At 40.8% G+C, this 21865-nt stretch overlaps 1 protein-coding gene across 5 annotated transcripts in view; it reads left to right on the forward strand.

Moving 5' to 3' along the window:
- Positions 1 to 21865, forward strand: part of DLGAP1 (DLG associated protein 1) — a 412639-nt gene that overhangs the window by 306599 nt on the left and 84175 nt on the right. For all 5 annotated transcript variants that reach the window (XM_032181814.1, XM_032181816.1, XM_032181815.1 and 2 more), the window contains 2 exons: positions 11834 to 12011; positions 14294 to 14534. In XM_032181814.1, the coding sequence (XP_032037705.1) occupies positions 11834 to 12011; positions 14294 to 14534 (419 nt within the window). The remainder of the gene's footprint in view (positions 1 to 11833; positions 12012 to 14293; positions 14535 to 21865) is intronic.

Consider the following 21865-nt stretch of genomic DNA (forward strand, 5'->3'; position numbering starts at 1 on the left):
TCATTCCCTTGTGTATGCAGCCATGACCATGTGATGTGACCAGCCTTTCAAGGCCACCTCAAGCTTTGCCAGTCCCTTCTGTTAATCATATTACATGATTTCCATTAGCAGTCATGTAAAGAAGGTGACCCCACTTCTGATGCGTTTCTGTAGTTCCACACAGTACATTGCACCAAATCCAAGCAATTTAATGCGGCAGATCTCTGACATGTTAAACTGAAAAACTGATGTATTTGAAGCAGCTTAATTTGTCCAGTCATGGTTCAATACTGGGGACAGTTTGGGTATGAGTCTTTTGTCCATCTACCAGGATGCGTCCATGTATGTCTGTATACCAGTTATACCAGTGGACAGCTTGGACATATACACATCATTAAGATCAAACACATCCCCTCATGAATTGTTCAGGAAAACTGGAAGGTGTGGCAAGGCTGGAGAGCCCTACCTACTTAGTCAGAGGGACAAAATTTGGCAGGTTGACAAATTGGCCCTTACCTGGCACATCACAGGTGAAGCCAAAGTCTTGGAACACTGAGCAGACCCTCAAAGGTGGCCTTGTGAGTGCCACCTGCACACAAAAACATGCTGGTGCCCAAACACACAGACACATCTCTGCCCTGTCTTTTCTGACAACAAGAAATGGTTTAATACATGTATATTAACAAAAAGCTGTTGTTTTCCTAATCCAGGTGACAAAAATCTGAGCTGTAAAAATAGTTTTGCTGCGTATAAAACAAACATTTAAGGAAGAGGTCATCTGAGAAAGACAGCACTTATTCATCCGGTTCAATTAAGTTAAGTAACTTCAGGGCAAAATTGCAGCCCCCCTCATAAGAGCTGTGAGGCTCAAGAAAGTAATGTAGGTTCCATCATGCTTTGCTTAAAATGGGCATTTTAAACATTAAACCTTTCTGTAGCTTGCTGCAGTTTTTAGTAGGCTGGAGATATTTTCAGAGTGCTATGTTCCCTCAGCAAAAGCATTGACTTCAGATGAGAGTGTAAATCACCATACATAGTCAATAATGGTTTTAATCTAAAAATGCATTTCTTCTAAAGCACCTTTTGACCATCACACCAAACATTCTTTCCTCTTTATTGACCAGCTTCTTTGCTTTGCACAGAATATGTGTTTCTGGAGCTGAACTTTATTATTTCTTTCATTCTCTCACTTTTGCCTCCAGTAAAAATATGATGCTGCTATTCTTTTCCAACCAGGAACCTCAGTCACATTTGCTAACTTTAATTCAGCATCAGAAAATCACATGAGAGGTGCTGTAGGGAACTATTAACATACCTGTTTGCTGAGCCCAAGAGTTTATACGACTTCTCTTCCAGGTCACAGCAATATTCTGTCAAAAATGAAATCCAAAACCCTGAGTCACAGGCCATTGCCCATGGTTTTAAATGCCAAGTAGAAGTTACTTATCTTGGAAATTTTAGAGTTTAGGATTTTTTGTTTGTTTGTTTTGTTGTTGTTTTCCTGTTACAGTGTTTAAAAAAAAATAGATAGCCAGGTATTTTCATCTGAGTAGCAGAGGGCCGTCTTCAGCTTCACCATGTAACCTATCATAGAATCATTATGGTTGGAAGAGACCTTCAAGATCATCTGGTCCAACCATCACCCTACTATCAATGTCACCCACTAAACCAGGTCCCTTAGCGACAGATCCCCCCTTTCCTTGAACACCCCCAGGATAATTATATTATCCAATGAAGATTTTTTTTTCCTACCTCATTCACAAGTGATTGTCTGGCTTCTGATTTATACAGGATTAGCGCACTCTATTAATCAGTCCTCCGTGAAGAACTAGTTTTATTCCTTTCCCTATGCAAACAAAGATGTTTGGGCACTTTTTTTTTTCATTTTCATCTGACTTCAGTGGATTTTATTTAATTTTTCATTGGAAAAGAGCAGTATTCCAATTCAGTAAAGCACACATTTTAATTCTAAGATAATTAAATTCAAATAAGTATTTGGAAGTACTTAAGAACTCCTGCTATTACAGGTCAAGATGCCAGCTGACTTTTTCAGGTTTTAAAGGTTTTCTTCCTTGCTAATGAGGTACACAATCCCTCTGAAGATCCTCAGCCCTGAAAAGGATCCATGTTTCAGAAACTTTTTTTACTTTCTCACTGTCTCCATCTGAATCATTGCCCTTGACGCTAACAGCATGATAAATGGTTCTCCGTTCCTTTAGTTTCAGACCCAAATAAATGTTTCAGGGTATTTATTTTTCATGTATTTAAAAGATAACTGTTTTAAATAAATTGCAGAAAAAAAAATCCCTTTCTGTTCCCAGCTGGATTTGTCATTATTATGCAAGCTTCTCAAGATATTTTTTTCCTTTGTTCTCTTGTACTCCAAAATATCATAAATTCTGTTTCATCAGGATGCATTGTGTAAAAGTGTGGCCAAAGGATAACCTATAACACATAAGTCATCTGGTTTTTATTTTTTTTTAATATATTAAAAAAAAAAGAAGGAAGGAAGGAAGGAAGGAAGGAAGGAAGGAAGGAAGGAAGGAAGGAAGGAAGGAAGGAAGGAAGGAAGGAAGGAAGGAAGGAAAAGAAAATTGAAATGTGTCTTAAACAACATTTTAATTTTTTCGAGCATTCTAGTAATCAGAAAAGTTTTCACAATATAAATCAACTGCAGGCTTCCAGCTGAAGGTATTCAGTTTTTTGATCCTGTCTGTAAAAACACTGACAAACCAAACTGCATAGGCAATGATGCACATACCTGAAATAATGTTTTACCACTTCACGTTGTTTCTCAGTGCAGCAGTATGGTCTGTTTGTAACCTCTACAAAACAAAACAAAACTGTAATGACTTTGGAATGAAAAGAGAGAATTATAAAATATACATGGACAGCTGGATTTTTTTGAACTATCGGAGTTGCTTTCAAGGGATTTCTTTTGAAGTGAAAGCAGCTGAAGGGAAAATGGTAGCAGCTCCTTTTTTTTTTTTTTTTTTTTCTGAGGAATAGCTCTGGTAAAGTTACATGCAAGCAAAGTCTCCCTTCTCCTGTGGTATTGCTTTGGCTGTGCATGATCAGAGTTAAAAGGGAAAATCTCCTAGAGTAGGAAAGACTGCAGCCCAGACAATCAGCAGAGAATTTGTTAGAAACCCTAGTTCACACCATCTTTTTTTAATTTACTTATACTCTAGACATTACTTTACATAAAAGTATAGAATAAAAGTTATTATTTCCAGCTTCTCTGGTATGACAGGAGAGGTGGCAGTGTTTTTTTGTTATTCAGTGATAACTCCCATTTGAACAGTTTGCCCTGAAATACTATTTTAATAGCAAAAGACAGCTGCAGGTCACACCTGAGCTCTGAGCTATGTTCATCCAGACACAGCTTCAGAAACTGTTGGTAAAGTTATCCAGGAGGTCACTGCTTTGTCTTCTCGTCCCCCTCTCAAACCCTCCTGTCAGGAGCGGCTGGCATTCAAGTCAAATGTCAAGTTGACTTGACATTTCAAGTCAACACCTCCCAGGTGTCTGCACAGAAACAAAACATAGTAAGTCAAAAGTACATGCTTAGGAAATAATAAAAAGCAGTCTTCTTTTTAGACACTCTAAAATGCTTAGTGTTCTTCAAATAAAAAACAGCTAAAGTAGAGGATACTGAAATAACCACTTAGTGAGAGAGCACATATGATCTTCCAAAATAGCACCATCAAGGGAAAGGAGGCGACAAAATCCTCCACCAGCACATAGTACAGTCCAATTTAGTAGTTTGCAAGTGTCATCAAGAAATAACTTGTAGCCACAGCAGGAGAGCATGTAGCATGCTTTTCCCTGTATTGCATCTTGCTTTCTCAAGCATCCTTTTGGAGGTAGTACCCCTTAGCTTAGTTAGATTTGGTATTTTTCTCTTTTCGTTAGAGAGTTATTTGCCTACCCTCCTCATAGCTTTGAGATTGCTTTTCTGAGTTTTTCCAATAGTTCTGGTTTGTGTTGCACATCTGTATGGCTGGTGTTGAACCTGCTTTATTTTATTTTATTTTTTATTTTTTTGGTAGATGTCTGAAACTTTTAAAATGGCAGAAGACTGAATAGGAATTGAGAAAAGCTGTCTATGTAAAATGCACTTCAGGAAAAACACAGGTGGCTGCTTATTCATATACAGGTTTTGGAGTAATGGTGTTGACTTGCAAAACTAAGAAGTGTTCCTGATCTCACTGGGAGATGTTTGTACAGATCTAGCCCAGATGTTTGGAAATCTCTTTCTGAGCTCGGTGCCTGTCAGATGCATGGTAGGGCCTGCAGGCTCAGGGCCATGCAGCATGTAGGTGACCATCACTTGGTTTCAGATTCACATGGAGCTGAGGACACTGGAGACTGAAAATGTTTGTGCAGCCTGTCAAGAAAAATTGCTCTGAAGTAAACACTACATTGACACTTATCAGTGAATACCATTTTAGTATTTACCTGGAAAACATAATTTGTAGGTAAATACTGACCGATACCACAGCTTGGTGTAGTACAGCAGAATGCTCAGTTACGGGAAGCCTGCCCAGAAGATGCTTTTGAGCTGAGCATGCATGCGATCCTCCCACTCCTGGGAGCAAGCTGGTGCTTCTGCATAAGCCGTGGTGATAAGCAGAGAGGGCTGGTTACACAGCTAGCTCAACAGAAGCCTGGGTGACATTCCTGAAAAGCAACAGCTCTCCTATTGTGGTTTGGCAGAGAGCTATAATTCTTGGGGTTTCCCACCAGCAGAATTAATCAAACTTTTAATGTATGCACAGGGGTGACCTGAAAATCTAATTTGGCAGGTAAGGTCTGGGCTTTTGGAGACAGTGATTTTTCTAGAATAGCACAACGGTTGAAACAGGCAATATCCTGGTCACAGACACCCTGACGTTAAACAAACAAACAAACAAACAAAAAACAAAACAAAACAAAACAAAACAAACAAACAAACAAAACACCCTGGCTGTCAGTATTCCGACTAGGAGCAACCTAAACCAAACTAAGATACTCATTTTTTTCTCCTTGCCATGAATGCATCTGGAAGTGCAGATCTACAGGTGTGACAAAGGATGTTTTGAGTACGTTACCGAACACCTGAGAGGGGGAGAGAAATGACAGTGTCATTTGAGTCACTTGTGATAATAGCAGCAATTAGAAATGTAGTGGTGAAGTGGTTCGTGTCCGATGCCTAAGCTGTGCCTGAGCAGGCCTCGAGGCACCACCTTCCCTACTTCTTGTAGGGCTTGCTGCAGGTGTTTGGCTAGCAGAGCAAAGCTCTTGACTTACTGAAATGAGTTTCATCTGAGCAGACTGCGGATAACTTTTGAGTTTCCCCAGAGGGAAGCGGTGACACAAGTTACCAACAGCATGAAGTTATATGGGGTCACATGGGTGAGCTGAGAGGAGATAACAGAGAGCTTGCTGCAGGAGGGAGGGTTTGACATTTCTGTTAGCAAATTGAGAGAGAAGAGTTCATTAAATCAGTGCTGGAGATGTTTAATAGAGAGAGAGGCTGGGTTAATGCAGGGGATTTGGAAGAGTGGGCCCTGGTGCAGATGAAGGATCCCTCAGGAGCCCGCAGCAAACAAGACAGCTGCTGAGAGCAGCAAAGGATCTGTCTTCACCGTAGCAGGGGCCAAAGAGGTCCAGGCAGGGCTAATTACTCAGACCCTCATGCTCTTAGCCCAATATCTAATACATGCCAAGAGCTTTTCCGGCTTAGATAAACACATCTCTGCTGCTGAGTAGTGCTTGTTCCTGGGATTATGCCTGCCAGCCCAAAGGATGCTCACACTGAAAGAGGGAAGAGCCTTGTGTCATATTTGGTGAAGGTTCAGAGATCTTTTCCTCAGTCAAGGATCTCCAAAACCTGCTTGTATGTATACTTAGATTGATAATGGGGGATGATTAGATTGGTAACAGGGGATAATAAGGCCTGCAGCTTTCCTCTGAGAGGAAAGCTACTCTTCTCAAGGTAAGCACCCTCAAAAATGTTTTATCTTACCAGAGTAGGTGTGACAAGAGAGGGTGGATTTCTTTTCCAGTGTATATAAAAATTGTGTGCTGTTATACAGTAACAGCTTACCCTAGCGTTACTGGGTTGAGCTGGTTCACCTGGGATGAGCAGTTTCTATGCTTCAGCATCTCTTTTCACTCTCCAGGGTGGAAGAGAAGAGCGCTCACAACTGTTCCCCCCACACACACCCCCACATGGGAATCAGCACCAGCATGTAAACCAGATTTCTGATTAAAGAGAATTGTATAATGTCTGCCTGCATCATCTTCCATCTGCTCTTGCCAACTCAATTGCATATGGCACGATGTGTCAGTTCCGTGCTATGCTCTATTCTTTATGCGCTCTGTCTAGAAAGCATGGAGATGATTCAGCACGTCAGTGACAGGTGAAAGGATCCTTCAGTTCACCTAGGAGGATCTTTGAGATGAAGGGGGAGCCTTGCTTTAATGTGTGTGCTAATTTTTACGCAGTAGTCAGCTCTGTTTGATAACATTTAGTAGTTAAAAAGGAGTAAATGTGGTCATGCAATATCAACTACCTCACCTTCAAAAAAAAAAGGAAAAAATCCCAACCCTGAGCTTCAGTGTCCTTTGACAGGTCCTTTTTCCCTCTCATAAAATCACAAATAACTGTTTTCATGTCTGAAAGCTGACAGTAGACCAACATGGGGAGTTTTAAAGGGGACTGTGCTTTTTTGAAGCAGTTGCTGGGGAAAAAAAAAAAAATGTCCATCCAGTTCCTGCTGTCCTCAGTGAAACAAACAGGAGCTCTCTGGCAGGATACCATGTGCTTACTGAAAAAGCTGCAACAGCTGGAGAAAGACACATTAGAGAGCTGCATGACACTAACCTGTGTAGACTTCTGGATTAATTGTTTTTTTAAGTACTTTCCTCTTCAGCCCTACCAGCGTCTGTAAAATCAAGCAGAGAAAAATACACAGCACCACAGTTTCTGCCTCTTCTCACCCTGTGCCACAGCAGGTGAGAGATTATTAATGCAGGCATGGTTTTGTGGTATGTGCTGGTTGGTCCATACAGCGAGGATGGTTTGAATTCTGATTAATGACATCTCTTATAATGCCAGTTTTGTGCTGATAACATTGAATTGCTCTTCAGCAGACGAGCTTTTCTGATTGTCTCCAAGTTTTAGATTTTTCTTTCTCATACTTGGCTCTGTAGTAACACACCAAGGACTTAAGGAGAGAGTTATTTATTTGTTTAGCTTCAAGGTAGGAAATTCCCATGAGGAGGTTCACTTGATTCTAAACAAAAGCAGAACTGGAGATCTTCAAAACCTGGAAAAATCCCTGGTGAGGGGAGAAATGCTCAAAACTGTTATGTACAGCCCTTATCTTTGTCAGTAGCATGACAGCTTTGTGTTCACCACACTGAAAAAGCAGCAGAACATAGGTGCCAACATGATCAAATTACCCCAGGCTGGTGACCCATGTCATGGCTAGAATCAGACAGATGCACTTGAATGACTTTGTTCTGTACATGATCTTCCCTGATGTCCTTCAGTGTTTGCTCGATGTCAGACTGCAGTTATTCTTCCTTCCAGCAAAACCAAAATGCAAATAAAATTAAGCACAGAGATATATGTTGAATATACACATTAGCCAAGTGGAGATGGAGCATTCAGCCTGTGGTAAACGAGCCCCTGGGAGCTAAGATGTCCATTACAGGATAGAAAAATGAGAGCAAGGATATTTAGCAATAGTGGTGGGTTGCAGGATTAGGGTTTTTTTCTTGTTGTTGGGTTTGATTTGTTTCTGGGGACTTCTTATTTGTTCAAAACCTGTTTTTAGCATGCTCCTTTGCTGACTTCCAGAGGTATTCAGGACATGTCTCTGGACTTTCCCTTTATTCTGCTTTGTCATTTTGTGTTGGCATAGCACAGTATCCAACTGGCACAACCCTGTGCTTTGTGCTGTGAATCCAAATGCTAAACTTGCGGAAGACAACCCAGTCTTAGGAATATTTTTCATTACAACACTTCTTTCTGTTGTGTCTGGCCTAAGCAAGGGGGTAAGCAGCCATTGTTGGTCTAGTCTCTCCCTTTATTTCATTTAGACACAAAATGTAGTAAATGAAAGTGTTTTTCATAAAAAGCACATATATGCCAGCATGCATTGTGCTTTCCTAAATGAAAAGGAAATATTTAAAACTAAGCTTGTCTCTTCTTGTGAACAGGTACATCCTTCTTGTCTTCCTTTTCTTTGACATTTCAAAGCTATTTTGAAGGCAAAGAAACTCTTACAGAAATACATTCAAAGCTATTTCATTTTTAACATCCTAACACTATATTTTATACCCTTTAATATGTGTGTGAATGAACTAAATTATGGACAGAATATGTAAGTCAGAAATGACAAAGCAGTATGTAAAGAGAATTTATGGCATTCCTTCCACTTTCATTCATCCTGGTGATCATCTGAGTTGGGCACCAGGGTAGGACATGTTTCCTGCCTCTGTCCCACACCTCCCTTTACAAACCAGAACAAATCAGTTAGCTCTAGCACCTCCTCTCCTTACCTGTGTTGACCAGTTCCTCACTCTACAAATGGTCAGTTAAATACAATAGGGACCAAAACTTGTCTCCATCTGAATTAAAACTGTGTAAATACAAACACATCTGTAACAGTGGGTTGAAAGTACTTCTCAACATGGATGTCTTAGGGGTGATTACACGTGTGCCTTTTAAGCCTTTCATTTCTATTTTTGAATGAAAATGAAAGACTCAGCCTCAGTATATCTGACACGTATGCAAAGGCAGCTTAAAATTTTCCTTTGCACACCTACTTGATCCTCTGTTTTAGATGCTTCATTTAAACTTATTTTCTGCTTAAAAGAGCACCTTCCCTCTTGTAAGAACCCCTCACAGGCTTTCAATAGGGTTGCCCTCACAGGTGGGGTACCTCAAGCTTTCTTGAATACCATGTCAGTCAGAGACACTTGCCTTCCTTTACCCAGGGAAGCCCTTATTTCTCCACCAGGACCCTGAAAACTTCATTTTTCCACTCACCTCAACATGATTTCTGGTCAGCCCCCTCAGGCCCCACAGCTGTGTGTAAGACCCTGGGAAAGGGCTTGGGCTCTGAGTTCAGGACTGCCCTTGAGCACTTGTCCCATGTCACACAGGCAAGCAATGCAGCACAGAAATGATGTGGCACACTTGAGGAGCTCGTTGAAGATGTTTAATAATTCACATCCTCCTTCTTCCAATTAATATATCCAATGCAGTGAATAGAACTAATTGACCATTTTATATTGGCACTAAGAGCTGTCCAAAGTCTTAGTCCCTTGTCTATTGTACTAAATTGTGGAAATTACAATGGCACAAACAAAAGTTTAGGTAATACACATGCAACATGACACAGAGTTGAACTCTTGAGGAAGAAAAGGTTATTTTCATTTGCTGTTTACAGGTAATAGTAACTTTGAAAAAATAAATTAAACATTCAGAATTTCCCCTGTTGTACATAGCCAGGTTTGTGCTTAACTTTAATAATTTCAAAATTTCCAGTGGCATTCCAGCTGTTCATTGAAGTGTACTGTAGGAGATAGAGACAATTTATTACACAGCTATAAAGGTAGTAGTAATCATCATAAATGTGAACCTTCAGATGTTTCTTTGTCTGTGCTTTAAATTTTTATTTTTTCCCCATCACTACATCCAGTGAAGCAGTGATTGTAGCAATCAGTACACACAAAGCCACCTCTTCCAACAGCTGCCAATATCCTAGCCTGGTTTAAACAACAGATGGGAGATACGTGCAGGCTAGGATAAGTGGCCACCTGTAAAACATTGTTCTAGATATGTGCCAAACTGGCCAGTCATATATTCAGGAACAAGAGCAGTGAGAGAAAGAAGGCAGCTGTGCTGACCACCCACATCTGAAACAACAGAAAAACATTTACTCTCATGGATGGATGCCTTTGTTTTCTGCAGAGCTGGGAAAGTGCTCTTACACTACGCTAATGCATGCAGAAAATGAATTTCTGTACCTTTTGTGGTTGCCTTCCATGACACTGGGAGCATCTGTACCCTGGCTGCAACAGCAAAATCTTGCTGCCCAGGGTGCCTGCACCTCGACAGAGTGGTTCCAGTCTTTAAAGGGCACCTGCCTCAGCACTTGCAAATTTCTGTCTAGCACTATCTGTGCACTGAATTTTGCAATGTGTTGCAGTCTGTTCTTGCAAGGTCAGCTAATCAGTGAACAGCAACAGCCCCAGGTGACACGTTTGACTAACTGGCAGCTAATCAAGCATATTTGAATTTTGCATGTCACATATTGGCAGCAAACTGTTCAAAACATACTCCTAAAATACATTTTGAATTACTTTAAGAAATGCATTTCAGGCAATGCAGGTCAGTTTACAGATCTGCAGGGTGGTGAAGTAGCTTGCATGCATCTGAAAAATTATGTCTGATGAATTATTCATTCTATTTTTATTTTCTTTTTTCTTTATTTTTTATCAAATAATGGACAGGAATTTTTTAGTGCTAGTTATCAAAATGCTGCAGCTAGCTGTTATTAATGGTCACTTTTTCATTGTCTCTTCCTTTTTATGAGTCATTTGAAACATTAGTAATTACGATGTCTAAAAAGCTTCCTACTTTCAACATGTGAAATGGCTTAAGGAGTCAAAGTATATGAATATGAGTTGCTGTGTGCTGATTTTCACTGCACACTCAGTGAAAATGGCAAGCAAAGGATTTATCATAATCTTGTGACAGGAATACCTAGTAATTAGTAGAAGTTTACATATTTTTATTAGGTACATAATTAGCAGCTAGAGATGTGTATTGCAGAGATGGCCTAGATTTTATTCCTGTATTGTACCATTCAGCAGTAGACCCAATTTCTGAACTACTTAGGTGTACAATTACACAATGGAATTGTCCTCCTAAAATACATTGACAATTACCAGAATTTTGCATGCCACTGGGAAATTGCTCATACTAATTGCTATCATTAGCTAGTTGAATGCAAAATATCTGCAAATGCTTGAGGAATTAGACATGAAATGGATCCTCTTCTTTCAGGTCAACTGGGTATGTATTTCTAAAGGTTCAACAACCAAGATTAAACCTGTAATTAGGTTACAGATTTTTCTTCCATATACCAGCAAATGTCCACGTGAGATTTACATTTCAAAATGGAAGAAGTTGTTAATAATTAATTTGTTGGCTTTGTAATACTTGGAGAATATTGAAGACATTTCAATTAAAATATCAAGGAATCACCCTTTCAGTACATTATCTGATCGTTAATCATTTTAAAAGAAGTATCCTGAAAACTAAGTGTCTTGTAAAGAAGTCATGACATGGATCACTTTTTTTGGTGACTCACATCTTTATAGGATGCCTTAGATTATGGAAAACATCTCACAGGTGGAAAATTGTATCTAGATGTTGTTACCCTTGCTGGTTGACTCTAAGCACATACATGTATGTCAGGAGTACTGTTTGTGCCCATTACTTACAGGGTTTCTTTGTTTCTGACTACCTGTCCATCACCATCTGTCACTGGTATTGGAAAGGTGTGGAATGCTATCGCTTCAGAAACACAGTTGTGTTTTTTACACTTCTGATTTGACATCAAGTCATGTAAAGCTACTTACCCAGCCAACATTTTCTCAACTTGTCAGCACAATAAATGAGCTGACATTATCCTTATTTCATAAATACACAAGGATTGTGTGATGACTGTTTCAAGTCTTGCTGTCCCCATGAAAAACACCTATTATCCCTGCTCCTGGTGAGACCATTTGTGCTTGATGACATATAAATATATATAATTTTTTTTTTTCCCCAAAAATCTTTCAGGATATCCAGTGAACACTCGCCAAAGCTTCAGATCCGGAGCCACAGTTACCTGAGGGCAGTGAGTGAAGTCTCGATCAACAGGAGCTTGGACAGCTTGGACCCCGCGGGGCTGCTGACATCCCCTAAGTTCCGTTCCCGCAACGAGAGCTACATGAGAGCCATGAGCACCATCAGCCAGGTGGGGGGGGGCATGCATGGGCAGCATGGACAGGAAACACCAAGCCATGGAAAAGCTTTATTTCACTTTAAATAAAATCAGGCTGCTGTATGCTACATGCTTTCAAAACATCTTTTAAAAAAAATGTTTTCATACATTGCTGTTTGTGAGTATAATATTTGATAATGCCATAGCCTGCCTTTTACAAAAGGATGAGTGGACAACATGCAGTTTGTTTGAACAAACAGTTTAACCTTTCATTTTTCTTTTCCAAAAGCAGGTGCTCATCAACAGTGTCTTTAAACAGGGCTCTCTTAAGGATCTTGTGTGTAGTGCCTGAAATCAAACTCTTTGAATACCTTCAAAAAATCATTTGCAAGCTGATTGTGCCACTAAGGGAAAATTAAGCCTGCAGTATTTCACAATTTTTTAAGTATTTTATTAGATTAAATCTGTCCTAATGTATACATTTTTAACCCTGATAACCTCTAAACTTTTCAGCTGTATAGTGCAAATATCACAGAATATACATAAAGAGCAAAGGTCTGTCCATAATATTAACCTGAAGTTCTGTGGGACTTCTTTGTAGTGCTAGCACTCCACAGGGCAGTGCACCAGTGGGTCATCTGCTAAATCTTTTAGCTTCTTGGTATGATTCTGTCTTGTTTGCTTAAATGGATCATTTAGATAAATCCCTTGTTTAAAAGTACTATGTTACACCAGTCCAGAAGTGTAGCAGACAGGTTTTGTGGTGCTGAATACTGGCCCCTTACCACTGACATGTCAAATCATTGAAATGTCAAAAAACTCGTGACGTTATTGATGCTAAGACTTCAGCTGTAACCGTAACAAATACATGGGCCATTCAGAATGAAACCGTAGTTTGAGTTTCTGTGGTATTCTGTGTTTGGACATTGTAGCTTCAGGTTATTCAGCTGTGTGTTTTATAGGTGAGGCACTTCGCATAGGGTATGACCTGATGCTCTCAAAGTAGGATTAGGATATATCTAAGATAAGCAGCACTGAAATTCAAGTCCCAGAGGAAACCATAAGCACTAGGTTAGGTTAGCTTAGTTATTTAGCTTGACGTCTAACACTTAGAGCTGTCTGCCAAAGAGTTAGTATTGCTTGTCAATATAAATAAGAAAATAACAATCTAAAAAAAGTCTTACTTCATAGATGTTTATGCAGGAATATGGCTGTTCTCCACCACTGTAGAACTGTTAATATAATGTACTATCCAGCACTTTTCCATGCTCTTTTAGCAGTTTCCCTATGAAAAAATGTTTTAGAGATTTTCTATTTCCATTTTATGTATGAAAGTCATAATGTTTGCCTTACTAAAATTCATCCTGGAATAGAATATTTAATATTTTTTTTGCATCAGCCTAATATAATCTGGTGTCTTCTGGTATCTAATACTTCTCCTGGTATCATGGCTTTTTACATGCGTAGAAAGTAGCAAAACCCTCAAGTAATAGTTTCTGTGTGCATGTTTCCTACAGCGATAATTATGATGCTTTAATACCAAGCTCAGGGCTCGACTCTGAATTTAGAAACATGAACATCCATTCCTTTATAAGCAGTGATAGGTGGTTTCCAGGTTTGCAAGATCTGCAGCAAAGCCACATGCTTTTAAATGTTCCTTAACCTGCGAGAGTGGAAGTCTTTGTCACCACCTAGTGTCTGCTCCACAAAGGGTCTAAGGTTTCCTTTGCACCTTTCAGCTCTCAGCCAGAGGGGTCGTCCAGGAGATGTAGTTATACAAATATTATCACCCTGCAGCAAAACTGTTTGCCTTACCAGCCTCCCCCTTTTCAACTCTTTGCTGGCACATCTGCACTTGGGCTTCCCAGCCCCTCAAATTTATCACTGCAGTTGCCTGTGGGTTGCATTGATTGTGTCCCAGGGTTAAGCTGACCTTTATTTTCTTACCGCCAAAGAAAGCATGATTCCAGTTTTTCAGTGTAATTAATGGTCATAATGGCTGGAGCTTCAGCCCCCCAGGGTGAGGTAAACCTCAGTTGCTACTGTGGGGACTCACAGCTTTCCACTGGTCTTGGCTGGAACCAAGAGCCTAAATACCAATCAATTTCTTCCTAAAGACTCTTTTTGTGTATATTTTTTTTCCTTAATAATTATTGCTTTGGAAAATGGGATGTGTTTTGTGCAATTCATCTGTTCTTCATGTGCAAAGCGGCCTTCTAATAGAACTGGCCATTGTGCCCCTGTTGCTTGAGGGTGTTCGTGCAGGACGGGGTGGTGCAGGGGGCATGCTGAATCTGCCCAATCTTTGTCCACAGGTGAGCGAGATGGAGGTGAACGGCCAGTTTGAGTCCGTCTGCGAGTCGGTGTTCAGTGAGCTCGAGTCTCAGGCAGTGGAGGCGCTGGATCTGCCAATGCCCGGCTGCTTCCGCATGAGGAGCCACAGCTACGTGAGAGCCATCGAGAAGGGCTGCTCCCAGGACGATGAGTGCATCTCACTGCGGTCCTCATCTCCCCCGCGTACAACCACTACGGTGAGGACCATCCAGAGCAGTACTGGTGAGTAACAAAATGGACATCCAGAGGGGTGGCAGAAAGGGAAGGTACCTTTCTGTGTGGCTCCATCAGGTCATCCACGAGATCTCTGCCAGACATAAAGCCCATGAGAGAGTCTGTGTTTCAGCAGGGAGCTGGACAGAATAATCAGCTTAAAACTAGGCACAGACCCAGGCTGATGCAATTCTGTTGCCTCCTGTGTCCAAGCTAATTTATTCTGGGCTAAGAGCTCACAGAAGAGAAGTCCAAGGTCATATCTCCTCCTGCTCTCATCCCTAAAAGAGCAATCACAATTTAGCAAAGCTGAATGAGAAGGCTCTGTGTTAGCAGCTTTGCTAACTCTTACCAGCAGTGGAGGGTCCCTCTGCCAAGTTTTGCTTTGTGAGGTGATCTTCTTTGTGCTTTCTGAAAGTTGGAAGTTATTGGGTGTGTTGATTAATGGCTCCAGGAGACTGGTACAGCTTTTTTGGCTGTATTTTTGTAATGCGAGTGAAGGAAAGAAGAAAAGGTCTGCAGGTCAAAACATGCGTGTTCACACCCTGTTGTTACTCCTTCTACAATTCAAACTACTCAAGCCTTGCAAGAGGGAGAAGTTTCGGTCTAAATATGAACCTTCTCTCTTCTAGAACCTCTTCTTTTAAGGTTGCTTTTCTTTTGGAAATAACCATGATGAATTCCAGATGCTACTGCCAAAGTTGGTGCTTAGGGGGAAGGAAAAGCAAGTCAAAAACCAAAAGGACAGCAAGAGGCAGGAACCATCATATGCGTGTGTATTTCACAGTGGGAGGATGAGGAAGGGCATTTTTCTCCTGATTTGTCTCCATCCATTCCTCTGTTTTACACAAGCTTCATTTACTATTCATGTACTGTTCATATTCATGACTAATATTTACTATTACAAGTATTTCACTGTGCCTAATACCTCTTTTCCAGGTTTTCTAATTTCTGTTTTCTGTATTCTAAACTTTTGCTTTTTTATGTATTATCTCCCAGGTACAGTTGTTTGTACGTTGTAAGTTCCTTATCTCTAACTCCAGTCTTTTTATAAAGCTGCTTGTCAATTGGTTTATGCCATCAAAGGATACTTTCAATCCTTTTAACCAAAAGTGTTCAGCTTAATTCATGATTTTTCTAAAAGTAACTAGTTTAAGCTCTGTTGGAAATACATTGGCAGTACATCACAAACATCAAAGCATTTTTAAGAAATGCTGCAGAGGAGTTCTCATCAAAATCACTAACCATTAAGAAATAGTATTCATCTCACAAAATTCTCTGCTGTGAAAGTAGTATGTGTGTGCACAAAGGGTTCGTACCACAAAGACAGGATTTAAGTAAGGTGTGTGTTCCTTCATTGCAGGGCTTTAGCTTGTGTCAAAACATAACTGTGAGGCAAAAGCTGAAGGATGGACATTTTCAGGGATTTTTCAGTGTGCCTTTGCTTGTGTTGGATCACCGTGGACGTATCAGAGTGATTTTTCATTTCTTTGAAAGTGGTTTTGTTAGCACTTTTTCTAAATAAAGTAACTAACGATTTATCCAGAAGGCAATAACTTTTATCTTTGCATAAGGGGTTGTTTCTGTCACTTAGAAAAACGGTGCCTCTCTTTGAGGATGTATGGGGGATATAAATAGGGTGTGTAAACGGAGAAGGGGGCTATATGTATCAGCTAAAAGTATTTGGAAAACCCATAAGAGGAAAGTCTTTATTGTAAACTGTCTTTGGTCTACCCTCTTCTTTCGTAGTGCAATCACAAGCAGAGTCCTGGTCTCTTCTCTGGGCAGCTGGCTATATTAAAAAAAAAAAAAAAATCATAGGAATAAGGTTATGTTATGGAAAAATGTAGTCCAGTGGGTCTGTCTCATGTTACTGCTTGTGTAGTCAGCCCCTTAAAATAGAGAGAGGAGTGATTTGCAGCCCTCTCCTTGTACATCCACAGAAGCATTTGAAGCCTGCTGTAGGTATCTATTTTCTGCTGTGGGAATTTTACTGAGTTATCTTTCTCATTTTTTAATTCTTGGACTCCCAAGGGCCCATCCCTTGCAGTGGTAGCATTTCAGACAACTTGTCTCTTTTATTACCTGACTTACATGCCTCTATCCATTTAATGGGGATTAGAGCTGAATTAATTCCATCCAAAAGTGTCTGTATTGACTACCTTGTTGTTGCCTGTGGCTGGCTCATAGAAAGAAAACAATAACAGGAAAGACATCATTGATGGTTTCTCTTAATATCAGCCTCTATAAAATGGCACAGCAGTAAGGCAGATATGAAAAAAGAAGAAAGATATCTCAGACTTATCTCCACTGAGTGATGTTTCAAATGCTTTTGTGGGAGACAGAAGGGCAGTTATGATCTAAACTATGGATTTAACATCCCCAAATGAGAGAGCAGTCCTTCCACTTCAGAAACACCTTTGCCTGTTCAACCAAGGAAGGTTCCTTTCATCAACATTAGATCTTTCTTCGGGGACTAATCTACAAAGCTCTGATCATACAATGACAGTGGGAATTTCATTGCTGGCAGCCCAGGAAAACACCAACTTGATGGTAATAGAAAAGACAAAAAGGTGCTATCTGTCCACTGGATTAAAAATTTTGCCTCCAGAGCAATGGCCCACAGCCTTTCAGGGCATCTGAATAAAAATATTAAGTAAGCAGTATGGACAAAACCATACCTCTGCCTGCTAGCATGTACTACAATGGTTGCTGCCTCAGGTTTTAATTTCCTTTTGCCTCATAGCATGGAGGTTTAGTTCTGAAAGCAGTAGTACATGTCTACCAGCGTAGCTGTTTGGATGTGCTCAACCTAACGATAAAGCCAGCACTAATATTCTGGCTGTGGGACAGAGCTCAGTGATGGCTGGGTGCCCAACTGGTGGTCTCTGCAGCTTGCTGTGGTCTTCCTGCAGCTGAGGCAACGCAGTGGGGTGACTGCATCTGGCTGAAACCTAGCCCGGGTGTGAAAATGAGGCTGTAGGCACAAAGCTCTTGTCATCACCAGAATGAAATGCTAGACTACAAGTGGGAAAAAATACCCTACCCTCACCAAAGTGAATGTTTCTGCATGTATGTGGGAGTCATGCACTTTGTTCTTGTAAGATGGTCTTGTAAGTGAAATGGTATTTTATCCTTGTATTCAAGTGAAGGGTTTTCAAATGAAGAAAAGAGAATATGAACTTATGACTTTATACAGACATAGAAACGTTTGGGAAATGAGTGCCACGTCACAACTTCATCATGCCTGGAAAGCTGGGAGGTTGAAGCAGACCAACAGCCTTGATATTTGCTCACTCCACATTAATCAGACCCATGGAGGGAGCTGACCCCACACCACTGAGCTGGCCCCCAGTGCTGGGCTCTGCAGGCTGGGAGCTCCAGCAGCCCTCAAGTGCTGGCATGCATTGTACATCGTACAGGATAGCCTGCACTAAAAGCTGCCACCCATGTCATCTGGTCTCTTCAGAGTTGTTTAATGAGGTGTGAGTTAGTATATAATTTGATCCCAGGTTATTTGCAGATGAAGCCATTGTAACTGAAACTCCTCAGCCAGCAGATTCAGTCACTAAATAGGCAGCCTTTTAAGAATTTAAAAAGCCTTTAAATCATTTCAATGTGCACAAAGAGCATGGCAATTAAGAAACAATGAAAATTTAAAGTAGTCTAAAGAACATCTTTCTCCCACATTGCTTGTATTTGACTTGTACGATGCAGAAGAATTTTGTAGGTCATGTTTCTACAGCATGCCTGTGCAGCCATGCTCACTCCTTTGCGGCACAGATAAACCTTACTATGTTGTGAGAGCTCAAGCATTAGCACATGTGGGTACAAATACATAACGGAGACTGGATATGTTTAAGTGGAAAATGTGTAGCTGAGCTCAAGCTGTAACATCAGGAAAAACTCTGCACTAGATTGCAATAGGTGTTTTCTCAATATCTAACTTCCGTACAGCCAGATAAACAGAAGTATCAAAATTATCTGCAGCAATGCCATCTGGTGATGCTCAGTAATATTGCACTTCTGATTAAAAGCAAAGCAAACAAAAATCCCAAGGAAATCGTGCTGTGTAGCCAGCAGGTTAGAGAAGGACTGAGAGTTATCACAGTGTATGCTAATTATGGTGCTTCAGCTGAGCAAGCTGTTCTCTTTCCGTTCTTCAGAACATCTGACCAAGAGGGGTCAGGTACTTTGTGGAAAATCTCTAAGGGACTGACTGCCTAGCCAATGGGAAAAAAATGCAAACAACCTTAAAAATAGACTTATGCCAGGCAGAATTCAAAAATAAAACCAAAGCCTGTGGAGAAGGAGGCTGGAACTGACTGTATACCAGCTGTGTCCAAGCTCTCCAGGACTCCTCAGAGCTGTCCTTCCAAAGACCGTTCTGTTGAAAAAGAAATAAGGAATGAGGTTTTCAGATTTGATTTCCAAATGAAGCCAGGATTGGTTTTTGGACTTCTACCAAAATGAAGGTATCTCCACAGAAGGCCTGAAGAAATATAATAATAGTTACGGCCTTCCTGCAGATGTTGAACTTAAAATAGATTTGGAAAGTGTAGAAAGCTGTTTGACAAAGAATTTACACGTTTCATTTCCTGTTTCCCTGAGTAATTCTGAAATGCAGTCTGCCTTTGGATCCACTATCAAATTGCTTAAACCAGTGCTTAAAAATGTTTTTCTTTACTAATGAGGAGCTGACCCTGGAAGAGAACACTGTTTCTAATTTCAGAGGCATCTGACTGTAGATAGAGCAAGTTTCATCTTGTCTATTCCCAAAGTTAGCTTTGTGAATTTTAAGCTCCACATCACATACTCGCACAAACACACACATGCATACACACACACACACACAAAAAAAAAAAAAAAAAAAAAAAAAAAAAAACATGTTTATAAAGCTAGTGGAGGTTTTTAATGAGAAAAACTGAGAATACAGTTCTTGCTGGCAGATTTCTGACTGACCTGGACCATGATGCAGGCACTCATGGAAACTGCTCTGATGAAGAGTGAGAAAGGAGCAAGGCTAAGACAAGAGAGTCAGCCCTGGAAAGACTAGCTATACCCAAACACTTGGCAGGTTGCAGCAGGTTGGTTTGTATGTGGTGTATTTATGCCAAGGGCAGGAGTCAAAATAAGTTTGATAAATTCTCTTTTACCTTTTGGACATACAGAATTTTGTGAACTGGAAGGGATTGCTGGAGTATATATTACACAGGTCCCTACTTAGGGAATGCTTGGTAGCTACAGTTGGTTCACCATGTAAGCAATGTCAGACAGTGGAATGTGTTACACCAATTTTTCATCTTTCTCCCTGGCTCTGCCTCTTTTCTCTGTTTAATTATGAATATTGAATTTAATCTTTAAAACCCTGAGCTGTTTGGTCCTGTCTGAGATACTGCCAGGATTTGGAGAGACAGCCTTAAGCATTCAAAACTGTGATCTTAAAATGTTCTGAAGGACTGTGTTGGTCTTTGTAGACATCTCCAGAAGGACAGAAAAACTCTGATGTTTTTTTCAGATAACACTTGTATGTTTGACTTCTCTGGTTGTCCAAAGGGCTTGGATATCTCCAAGGATGAAAATTACGCAGTACTTCTGGACTGCCTCTTCCAGCACTTAACTGCAGTATGATTTTTATTTTTTATCATATAAACAACTGAAATTTCCCTTGTGCAACTTGTGCCCATTATCTCATGTCCTTTTTCATGCACATCTGACAAAAGCATGGCTCAGCCTTCTCTATAACCATCCGTCCAGTAGCTCCCCCCACACCCTCCAGGCCCTACAGATCTACCTATCAACCCGTACGGGAACATCACACTCGACCCCCCTACCTGTCTCAGTGCCCACTTTGTGCTGAGACTCTTGTGCTGGGGAGTGTCACACTGCTCACAGACCCCAGATGTGTTCTCACCAGTACTCAGCCTCCCTCAGACTGCCAGCTCTGGTTTGCAGACTGCTTTGGCAGACTGCACAGCATGCTGCCAGATATCCACAGCACAAGGGCACACTGCTGAATGTCCTTCAGCCTGCTGTGCTGTGAGTCCCCACCAGCCTTTCCTGATGCTGAGAATAGGATGGCCCTGTGACTTGTAGGTTTGACGGTCTCCAGTGAAACAGGAAAATGTGTAATATTTGCAGAAGAAGGAGATCTGTAAGAGAAATCTATGTTATTCTATGAAAAAAACTTTTAAGGAGGTTGTCTAGTGGCGGCACAAACAAAGAGGATGCAGTGATTAGTAGCATCAAATGAAATGTTTTAGTATTTATTAGTGTTTAAGAGATTATTGTACCGCAATTAAAAGTACTACGGATGCCCTTTGCATATGTCTGTATGGAATGTGACTAAATGTATTCTGCAACTAACTCATTTCCATTTATTATATTGCACACGCTAAAGTGATAATCATTTTGCATGACCAGACTTGCACAGCTCTCCCTGATGCAGTACAGATTGTGTAAAGGTTTGAGCTATGCTTTTGCCTCAAAAAAGCATAGCTCATTTGCCTGTGTGTTATCAAGTGCACCATTATGTGGAGATGGTTGTAGGAAGGTCCAGAGCCCCAGGTAGATGGCAACTTCCCAGTGTACAGCTCCAGTGAGACTGTCCTGGTCCCACCCCACTCCTGCTGGTGTACATGTACTGCAACTACCCTGTTGGAGCCTACAGGCATGCTTATCCAAATATATTACAATGCCTGAAAGTTCAGTGCTTAGCTGAAACAAAATACCACTTGATTTACCATAGCAAATACAGAGAAGGGTATTACAAGCAGTATAATAATTTGAAGGTTGCTGTGTTGACTGAGTACCACATGCCTGAAGTCTCATTAGGTGAGAATTAGCTATTTTTTATGCCTATAAACAAACATGAGACCTCAGTGATTCAGAGTCCAAGAAGCAGTGGTTAAATCAACTGTCTTTACTGCTCATTTCCGCAAGACTTGTCTACCCTGAATCACAAAGCCTGAGCTTGCTGACAGGTCTCCCTCAGGCAGAGGCAGCAGTGTTGCTGGGGTCTGAGAGCAGTTTGCCTTGTGTCCCACTGGAGAGATGCAGTGCAGGACCAGGCTGATGCGACTTCCTGGCAGGCAGGTCCAGCAGGAGATCTCACTTGGCAGCCTCATGTATCTGCATTTTGGGGGGCAATGTTTTCTGACTTGCAAGCAGGAGTAGGAAAACCCCCTTTGAAATATGGCTGGAATTGCATCGCAAGGAAGCAGGTTTCCCATAGCAGCGCCAGCTTGTAATTGCACACTAATAGGTAAAATGTGGAGCAGAATATAAAATAAACCCAGGGTCTGTTTCCACTTACAGATTGTGGGAGGATAGTGTAACCT

Source organism: Aythya fuligula, chromosome 2, assembly GCF_009819795.1.
Source record: "Aythya fuligula isolate bAytFul2 chromosome 2, bAytFul2.pri, whole genome shotgun sequence".
NCBI classification, from domain to species: domain Eukaryota; kingdom Metazoa; phylum Chordata; class Aves; order Anseriformes; family Anatidae; genus Aythya; species Aythya fuligula.